This window comes from Carlito syrichta, unplaced genomic scaffold, assembly GCF_000164805.1.
Source record: "Carlito syrichta isolate Samal-C Ts95f unplaced genomic scaffold, Tarsius_syrichta-2.0.1 Scaffold288164, whole genome shotgun sequence".
NCBI lineage: Eukaryota > Metazoa > Chordata > Mammalia > Primates > Tarsiidae > Carlito > Carlito syrichta.
The window spans coordinates 23,057-33,430 of NW_007232260.1; the positions used below are offsets into that span (position 1 = coordinate 23,057).

At 49.6% G+C, this 10,374-nt stretch overlaps 1 protein-coding gene across 2 annotated transcripts in view; it reads left to right on the forward strand.

Annotated features, from left to right (window-relative positions):
• The window catches only part of AMHR2 (anti-Mullerian hormone receptor type 2), a 9,782-nt gene extending 3,236 nt beyond the window's left edge, over positions 1–6,546 (forward strand). Inside the window, exons 7-11 of one of the 2 annotated variants that reach the window (XM_008053446.2) lie at positions 3,000–3,114; positions 3,251–3,423; positions 3,626–3,773; positions 3,938–4,074; positions 6,055–6,546. In XM_008053446.2, the coding sequence (XP_008051637.1) occupies positions 3,000–3,114; positions 3,251–3,423; positions 3,626–3,773; positions 3,938–4,074; positions 6,055–6,351 (870 nt within the window). In that variant the 3' untranslated portion in view covers positions 6,352–6,546. The remainder of the gene's footprint in view (positions 1–2,999; positions 3,115–3,250; positions 3,424–3,625; positions 3,774–3,937; positions 4,075–6,054) is intronic. The other variant, XM_008053447.2, reaches the window with a different exon arrangement.
• The last annotated feature ends 3,828 nt before the right edge of the window (positions 6,547–10,374 follow it).

Consider the following 10,374-nt stretch of genomic DNA (forward strand, 5'->3'; position numbering starts at 1 on the left):
AGGCTGTGGTGGCCATGAGTGTGCCACTGCACTCCAGCCTGAGCGACAGAGTAAGACTCCGACTCAAAAAAAAAAGTGACTTGAGCCAGGTGTGGTGGCTCATGCCTGGAGGCCAAGGTGAGAGGATTGCTTGAGTCCAGGAGTTTGAGACCAGCCTGGGCAACATAGCATGACCTCAGCTCTACAAAGAATAAAAATTTTTAAAAACTTAGCTGGGCATGTTGGTACCTGTAGTCCCAGCTACTCAGGAGGCTAACGTGAAAGAATTGCATGAGCTCAGGAGGTTGAGGCTGTGGTAAGCCATGATCATGCCACTGTATTCCAGCCTAGGTGACAGAGACACTGACTCAGAAAAAAAAACAACTTGAGAGGGAGAACAGTGAGCAATAAGGAAGAAAAGAAAGAGATAGGCAGAGGCCAGACAACACTGGGTCTCATGGGCCTGCTACAGATTTGGGATGTTTTTAATTTCTATTCCACTTCCCATGTACCTCATGCTCAGTATTACACTAGTCACTTTATTTTTATTTATTTATTTATTTAAGTTGGAGTCTCACTCTTGTCACCCAGGCTGGAGTGCAGTGGTATGCTCACGGCTACCGCAGCCTCTACCTGCTGGGCTCAGGCAATCCTGCCGCCTCAGCCTTCTAAGTAGCTGGAACTATAGGCATGCGTCACCATGGCCTCCCAAAGTGCTGGGATTATAGGCGTGAGCCACTGCACCCAGTCAAAAAAACCCATTTTCAAACTTACCCTTCAGGAACACACGATGAGATAGGCAGTATGATCCACATGTGGCTTAGAAAAAGCCTTCCTAGACTCTAGTGTGACCATGTGCTCTTTGAGCTATGACCATCGACATATTTCCTGGGTTTGGCTTCCTTCCCTGCCTTGGGAAGGTGAATCTCTCTCTCTCTCTCTCTAATTTACCTTTTAAATAAACTATATTTTTCAATCTAAAAAAAAAACAGGAGCCAGGCGCAGTGGCTCACGCCTGCAATCCCAACACTTTGGGAGGTAGAGGCAAGAGAATTTCCTGAGACCAGGGGTTCGAGATCAGCTTGGGCAACTTGGCGAGACCTTGTCTCTATGAAAAATAAAAAAAAATTAGCCAGGCATTGTGGCGCATGCCTGTGATTCCAGCTATTTGAAAGGCTGAGGTGGAAGAATCACCTGAGCCCAGCAGGTCGAGGCTATGGTGGCTGAGGGCATACCACTGCACTCCAGCCTGAGTGACAGAGTGAGACTCCTGTCTTCCCCCCAAAAAAGGAAAGTCATTTGCCCCATCTGTGTGACTAGAGGCTAGCTTCTCATCATTGTGTCTCCTGTTTACTCTCCATCAGAACTATCTTTGTCTCTCTCCATGCAGAAGAGCTCCCACAATTCACTCCATCTCATTGTATGTAGTTCAACCTCTTCAACCTATCACAGTGCCCAATACTGTGGTCCCTCCCTGGACTTTTTTTTTTTTTTTTTTGGAGTTGGAGTCTCACTCTGTCGCCCAGACTGGAGTGCAGTAGCTGCTCCCGGCCACCGCAGCCTCGACCTGCGGGCTCCGGCGATCCTTCCGCCTCAGCCTTCCGAGTAGCCGAAATTACAGGCATGCGCTACCACGCCCGGCTGATTTTTTGGTTTATTGTAGAGATGAGGTCTCGCTGCCCAGGCGGGTCTCAAACCCGCGGGCTCAGGCAATCCACTCACCTCAGCCTCCCAAAGGCGTGGGATTACAGGCTGAGCCACCGAGCCCGGCTCCTCCCTGGACTTTATCAGCACCTACAGCTCTTGCACCTCTGAACTCTTGAATTCTGGCAAGTTCCCTCTTTGTGACCACATACCTCCTGGCCCATCTCACAACTCACTGTCTTTGTTTAACTTCCTCTGATTTCCCCAGGCAGTCACTGCTTCATGCCCCATGACACTCATTTTCTCTTCCCATCTTGGGGTTTCCTGCATATCTATGTTGACATGTTGTCATTATCTTTTACTTGTCCCTGAGCTATCTTGGTGTCTGAGCACAGTTGTTGGCACTCTGAAAGTACTTGACAGTTGGCTGGGCACTGTGGCTCAACCTGTAATCTCAGCATTTTGGGAGGCTGAAGCAAGTGCATTGCCTGAGCCCACGTGTTCAAGTCCAGTCCAGGCAACTTGGCAAGACCTCATCTCTACAATAAATCAAAAATTAGCTGAGTGTAGTAGCATGCGCCTGTAGTTCCAGCTACTCAGAAGGCTGAGGCGAAAGGATCGCCTGAGCCCAGTAGGTTGAGGCTGCGGTGGCCATGAGCATACCACTGCACTCCAGCCTGGGCGACAGAGTGAGACTCCAACTCAAAAAAGAAAGAAAGTGTTTGACAGCATTTGTTAAATGAGGGATTCGCTTGGTCTTTTCTCTCCAATTCCCACTTGCTTCCCACCTGCTATTCTGCTGTCCCCTGGCTCTACCCATTCCTGTCTACACAGGCCTGACACCTCAGGCAAAGTGGTTGCTGAGGGATGACCCTGAATAGCTTGCCCTACCTCCTCTGTTTCTCTGTCTTGTCCCTGAGTTTTCTGAGTCACTATAAGGTTAACATTAAGTGACTCTTAAGCCAGACTGCTTGAATTCAAGCTCCACTTCTTTCTCACCAACTGACATCAAACACATTTAGTTAGCACTCTCTAAAACTCCTCATCTGTAAAATGGAGATAATAGGAGTAACCTAACTTCTAGGATTGTCATGAGCATTATAAGTGGCCATGTGCATATGCCTGGACCACAGTAAGTGCTCAAGTACCCTTGTCCTAGAATGAGTATTTTTCCAGTCAGTCTGACTGAAGCACATTCTTTTTTTTTTGAAGCACATTCTTATTCCTCCTCTGCCTGTTATCTTGGTCCAGGTCTGTCGGTGTGTCTGTCTGCTGGAGAGATGCAGAGAGAAGGCTGTCAGTTGACCTGTACTCCCTTGGATGAGTCAGCCACATCCAGCTCTGTGTGCCACCCTCTTCTCTCTGCTTTTCCCCAGGGCTCCCTGTGCCACCACTTGACTCAGCACACCAGTGACTGGGGAAGTTCCCTGCGGATGGCACTGTCCCTGGCCAAGGGCCTGGCATTTCTCCATGAGGAGCGCTGGCAGGATGGTGGGTGAGCCGGGTATAGGGAGTCAGGGAGCCACATTGCTGTGTTTCTGATTCTCCCTTAGTTTGGAGAGGTAGGATTGGGTCAAAAGAGAGAGGCAAAAGATCTGTCTCCTTTGAATCTTGAATTCCCCCACAGGCCAGTACAAACCAGGTATTGCCCACCGGGATCTGAGCAGCCAGAATGTACTCATCCGGGAAGATGGGTCATGTGCCATTGGAGACCTGGGCCTTGCCTTAGTGCTCCCTGGCCTCGCTCAGCCCCCTGCATGGGCCCCTACTCAACCTCGAGGCCCAGCTGCCATCATGGAGGTGAGTACTCTGGATAAGGATGAGGCCCAGGGTGATGGTGGTACTGCTGATAGAGATGCAGCTGTTGCTGTGGCAACAGTGCAGTGGTACCTCTAGCATTTGGGACATTGCTGAGTCTGTGGTTGGGGATGTTGCATGGACCAGTGCCGCAGTGAGGGTTGCCACAGAGATGATTCCTGGCTCTTCACACCTTGCTCTCTAGGCTGGCACCCAGAGGTACATGGCGCCAGAGCTCTTGGACAAGACTCTGGATCTACAGGACTGGGGAACGGCCCTTCAGAGAGCTGATGTTTACTCTCTGGCTCTGCTCCTGTGGGAAATCCTGAGCCGCTGCTCAGATTTGAGGCCTGGTAAGGATGGATGGCACAGTCCCTCACCTGGTACCCCACCCACCCATGCTAGGCCCACCCACTACCTGGCCTGGTCTCCAGAAAGGCCCGATCTTCGTCCCCTTGGGCTCTCTACACAGGAGGCACCCCAGGGCTAAATACCCATCCCCTATACCTTCCCCCAGACCACAGACCACCACCCTTCCAACTGGCCTATGAGGCAGAACTGGGCAGTACACCCACCGCCTGTGAGCTATGGGCCTTGGCAGTGGAGGAGAGAAGGCGTCCCTACATCCCATCCACCTGGTACTGCTTTGCCACAGTAAGAGGACCAAACTGGTGGGCTGGGCACCTGGAGAGTGGGGGCTGGGCATGGCCTTCAAAGCATTTTCCTCCAGAGCTAGTCTGTCTACTCCTATCTCCTCCCATCTCCCACCATTCTGGAACTGCTGGAACTGGGCAAACTTGTTCTAGCCCTCAGTTCATCCTCTTCTACCCTAAGTCTCACATAGCCCGTCCTATCTACTTGAGACACACACCTTGCTCAGCCTTGCTCTACCTGTCTCCTCTCTATCATCAGTTAGTCCTGTTCTTTAGTCACCTTCTCCCTGGATTTGCTCTTGCTCTGAGCTCTGACCTTGAGATGGTGTCTTTCCTGGTATAGTGGAGCCCAAAATTTTATTCAGTAATTCCTCATGGTCAATCCCTTTGGGTCCACTCCCTCCCTGGGAGCTTTTCTGTCCTCTCAATAAACCCTGCATTTAAAAAAAAAATAGCTGCACATGGTGACCTGTAGTTCTAGCTACTTGGAAGGCGGAGGCGGAAAGATCACTTGAGCCCAGCAGGTTGAGGCTGCAGTGGCCATGAGCATGTCACTGCACTCCAGCCTGGGTGACAGAGTGAGCTCCAACTAAAAAAAAATTCCTCATTTTGTCTTATACATCCATGTTTCTTCTGTGACCCTAGTTCACTGTTCTAAATATAAAGACTTAAAGCAGGCTGGGCTCAGTGGCTCAGCCTGTAATCCCAGCACTTTGGGAGGCTGAGGTGAGTGGATTGCCTGAGTCGGCAGTTTGAGGCCAGTCCGGGCAACTTGGCGAGATGTCATCTCTACAATAAAATAAAAATTAGCCGGGCTTGGCAGCATGCGCCCGTAGTTCCAGCTACTTGGAAGGCTGAGGCGGAAGGATCGCCAGAGCCCAACAGGTCAACGTTGGGGTGGCTGTGAGTATGCCACTGCACTCCAGTCTGAGCAACAGAGTGAGACTCCAACTCAAAAAAAAAATTACTTAAAGTAGTGGCCTCACACTGAAAGTTTATGGGTCTGCATGAATAATTTCCTAACAGAATGGTCTTTCTCCTATCTGGTCTGAAATTTCCACAACACAAGTGTCTGTTGGGTTAGATAACAGAAACCAGGCATTATTTGCAGGAGACCCTGGTTGCTTGAGTGGCAGGAGAATAATTTCCCTTTAGCTCCATGGTTCATGCCTATAATCCCAATATTTTGGAAGGCGGTGGCAAGAGGATTACTTGAGCCCACAGGTTCAAGACCAGCCTGGGCAACATGGCAAGACCTCTTCTCTACAATAAAATATTTAAAAAATTAGCTTGAGTGTGGTGGCACATGCCTGTGGTGCCAGCTACTTGGAAGGCTGAGGCAGAAGGATCACCTGAACCCAGCAGGTCAAGGCTGTGGTGGCCGTGAGCATGCCACTGCACTCCAGCCTGGACAACAATGAAAAAAAAAATTCCCACTAGCATATTAAACCATCACCTAGCTGGGCTTGGTGGCTCAGCCTGTAATCCCCCGCCTTTGGGAGGTTGAGGTGAGTGGATTGCCTGAGCCAGCGGGTTCGAGACCCGCCTGGGCAACTTGGCGAGACCTCATCTCTACAATAAATCAAAGTGAGCCGGGCGTGGTAGCACGCGCCTGTAGTTCCAGCTACTGGAAGGCTGAGGCGGAAGGATCACCAGAGCCCAGCAGGTCAAGGCTGCAGTGGCTGGGAGCAGCCACTGCACTCCAGTCTGGGTGACAGAGTGAGACTCCAACTCAAAAAAACAAACAAACCCTCATCCTGAATTAGCTTCTCAGAGGTATAGAAGCCACCCAGAGAGCCTATCTCATAGGGAACAAGACTCAGAGGACTGGGTTTCGGTGAGGGGGAGAGAAGGGAGACTCCAGGAAGGATCAGAAGAAGGGTGTTGAAAAGAGGATAGTGATGGTCATTGACAGTACCTTTTAACCCTGGGGCCACCTAAGATCCTGGGGTCAAGCTCGCCTCCTGGTCATTTCTCCCAGGACCCCAGTGGGCTGAGGGAGCTCCTAGAGGACTGTTGGGACCCAGATCCAGAAGCACGGCTGACAGCTGAGTGTGTACAGCAGCGTCTGGCTGCCCTGGCCCATCCTCAGGAGGCCCACCCTTTCCCAGAGGACTGTCCACACGGCTGCCCACCTCTCTGCCCTGAAGACTGTACTTCAACTCCTGTCCCTGCCACCCTCCCCTGTGGGCCTCAGCTGAGTGCCTGCAACATCAGTGTTCAGCAAGGGCCTTGCTCCAGGTATCTTCAAACTGCCTGTACCCCTTCTCATGTGTAGACGTGCGATTTATGTGGATTCTATGTACATGTAAACATAAATATGGTGACCATATATTTGTCTGGTCTGCCTCACCACTGCCTTTCCCATTTTCTGAATCCTTGAATCCTTCTGTGGCCATCCAGCCCACAGCAGTTCTGACCAGTGACTAGGGGTAGGCATGCACAGGAAAGAGAATACAGTCAGCTTTCCTGACTCTTATCCTTGAACTGGCCTTTCTTCCTGTGATCCTGGGACCCTCATATTGCTCTTTTCCTTCTCCTCCACCAATCATTTTTTAAAAAATTTTTATTATTTATTTTTGAGTCCAAGTCTCACTGTTTCACCCAGGGTAGAGTGCAGTGGCATGCTCACAGCCACCGCAACCTAGACCTGCTGGGCTCAGGTGATCTTTCTGCCTCAGCCTTCCAAGTAGCTGGAACTACAGGCATATGCTACCATGCCTGGAAATTTTTTGATTTATTGTAGAGATGGGTCTTGCCAAGTTGCCCAGGCTGGTCTCGAACCTGTGGGCTCAGGCAGTCATCTCACCTCTGCCTCCCAAAGTGTTGGGATTTTTTTTTTTTTTTTGAGTCGGAGTCTCACTGTTTTGCCCAGGTTGGAGTGCAGTGGCACACTCACAGCCACCGCAGCCTCGACCTGCTAGGCACAGGCAAACCTTCTGCCTCAGCCTTCCAAGTAGCTGGAACCACAGGCATGCGCCACCACACCTGGCTAATTTTTTGATTTTTTGTAGAGACGAGGTCTCACCATGTTGCCTAGGCTGGTCTCGAACCCATGAGCTCAGGCAATCCTCTTGCCTCTGCCTCCCAAAGTGCTGGGATTACATGCATGGGCCACTGCACTCAGTGGGATATTTTTTTTGAGTCGGAATCTCACTGTGTGTCACCCAAGCTACAGTGCAGTGGCACACTCATGGACACTGAAGCCTTGACCTGCTGGGTTCAGACGATCCTTCTGCCTCGGCCTTCCAAGTAACCAGAACTACAGGTACATGCCACCAAACCCAATGACTTATTTTATTATATTTTTTATTTTTTTGGAGTTGGAGTGTCACTCTGTCACCCAGGCTGGAGTGCAGTGGCATGCTCAGCCACCTCAGACTCGACTTGCTGGGTTCAGGTGATCCTTCTGCCTCAAGACTTCTAAGTAGCTGGAACCACAGGCATATGCCACCACATCCGGCTAATTTTTTGGTTTGTTATAGAGACGAGGTCTCCTCAAGTTGCCCAAGCTGGTCTTGAACCCCTGGGCTCAGGCAATCCTCTCGCCTCAGCCTCCCAAAGTGCTGGGATTATAGGCATGAGCCATTGGGCCCTGCATTCTTTTTTTTTTTTTGAGTTGGAGTATCACTCTGTTGCCCAGGCTGGAATGCAGTGGCATGCTCACAGCCACTACAGTCTCGAACTGCTGGGATCGGACAATCCTTCTGTCTCAGCCTTCCAAGTAGCTGGAACGACAGGCATACGCCACCACACCCAGCTAATTATTTATTTATTTATGGTAGAGACAAGTTCTCACCCTGTTGCCCAAGCTGGACTTTTAAAATTTTTATTAGCCGGGCTCGGTGGCTCAGCCTGTAATCCCAGCGCTTTGGGAGGCTGAGGTGAGTGGATTGCCTGAGTTCGCGGCTTCAAGACCCGCTTGGGCAACTTGGTGAGACCTCATCTCTACAATAAATCAAAAAAAGTAGCTAGGTGTGGTAGCGCGCTCCTGTAGTTCCAGCTACTTGGAAGGCTGAGGTAGAAGGATCGCTGGAGCCCAGCAGGTCTAGGCTGCGGTGGCTGGGAACGGCCACTGCACTCCAGTCTGGGCGACAGAGTGAGACTCCAACTCAAAAAAAAAAAAAAAAAGCAAACAAACAAACAAAACATGACTTTCATTATGTCTTGCCTCTGTTCAACAGTCTACTTGGGCATAGCAGGTTGAGGCTGCGGTGGCCGTTAGTCTGTTACTGCACTCCATCCTGGGTGATAGAGTAAGACTCAACTAAAAAAAAACAAAAAATGCTGGGCACGGTGACTCATATCTGATATCCCAGCACTTTGGGAGGCAGAGGCGAGGGGAATGCCTGAGCTCAGGGATCTGAGACCAGCCTGGGCAACTTGGCCGGTCCGCATCTGTACAATAAATAAAATAATTAGCAGGGCATGGTAGTGCTTGTCTGTAGTTCCATCTACTTGCAAGGCTGAGGCAGAAGGATCACCTGAGCCCAGCAGATCAAGGCTGCAGTGACTGAGCATGCCACTGCACTCCAATCTGGGTGACAGAGTGAGACTCCAACTCAAAAAGAAAAAGAAAAGAAAAGAAAAGAATGGACAGACATGCTGATGAGTATAAGACTATGTTCAATAAAAAAATAAACCTATTAAGCTGGGCACGGTTGCTCATGCCTATAATCCCAGCACTTTGGGTGGCTGAGGTGAGAGGATTACCTGAGCCCAAGAGTTCGAGGCCAGCCTGGATAACTTGGTGAGGCCTCAACAATAAATCAAGAAAAATTAGCTGGGTGTGATGGCGCACGCCTATAGATCCAGTTACTTGGAAGGCTAAGGAAGAAGGATCGTCTGAGCCCAGCAAGTTGAGGCTGCAGTGGCCGTGAGTGTGCCACTGCATCCTGCCTGGGCAACAGAATGAGACTCTGACTCAAAAACAAACAAACCCCAAAACCATAAATAAATAAATAAATACACCTATTAAGCTGGGCTTGGTGGCTTATGCCTGTAATCCCAGAACTTTGGGAGATGAAGGTGAGAGGATTGCCTGAGCCCAGGGATTCAAGAACAGCCTGGGCAACTCGATGAGACATCGTCTCTGTAATAAATTAAGAAAAATTGGTCGGGCATGGTGGCACATGCCTGTAGTTCAAGCTACTTGGAAGGCTGAGGCAGAAGGATTGCCTGAGCCCAGCAGGTTTAGGCTGGGTGGCCGTGAGCATGACACTGCACTCCAGCCTGGGTGACAGAGTGAGACTCTGTCTCAAAAAAAAAAAAAAAAAAAAAAAAATAGCTGAGGTGAGTGGTTTACACCTGTAATCCTAGCATTTTGGGAGGTGGAGGTAAGAGTATTGCCTGAGTCCATGAGTTCAAGACCAACCTGGGGAACTTGGCGAGACCTCATCTCTACAATAAATAAAAAAACTAGCTGGGTATCATGGCTCACGCCTGTAGTTCCAGCTCCTTGGGAGGCTGAGGCAGAAGGGTCGTCTGAGCCCAGCAGGGCGAGGCTGTGGTAACTATGATCGTGCCACTGCACTCCAGCCTGGATGACAGAGTGAGACTCTGACTCAAAAAATAAATATATACATACATATATACATACATGCATAAACAAACAAACAAACCTATGATCACAAGAGAAACAGACAAATCCCAGTAGATGGACATTTTACAAAATACCTGACCAGCTTAAAACTGTCAAGACCATCAAAACAAAGTCTGAGCAATCATCACAATCAACAGAAGTCTAAGGAGACATGAAGATGATTGAATGTAATGCAGTATCGTGGATGAGATCCTGGCACAGAGAAGGAATACTGAGCAAAAACTAAAGAAATCTGAATAGGCCGGGCTCGGTGGCTCAGCCTGTAATCCCGCACTTTGGGAGGCCAAGCTGAGTGAATTGCCTGAGCCCACGGGTTCAAGACCCGCCTGGGCAACTTGGCGAGACCTCATCTCTACAATAAATTTAAAAATTAGCTGGGTGTGGTAGCGTGCACCTGTAGTTCCAGCTACTCGGAAGGCTGTAAATAAACTTTTTAGAAACTGGACAACATAAATCTATGAATAGAGGTGGACTCATGGGAGGGAAACCAAATAGCTGAAGATGGGGAAAGAAGATGTTCCCTTTAACCTCTTGAATTTTCAACTATTTGCCTGCTTTGTCTATGAAAACTAAGTATTTAAGTATTAATTTTTATTTATTTATTTTATTTATTTTTTGGGGTTGGAGTCTCACTCTGTTGCCCAGAATGGAGTGCAGTGGCCGCTCCCGGCCACCACAGCCTTGACCTGCTGGGCTCCG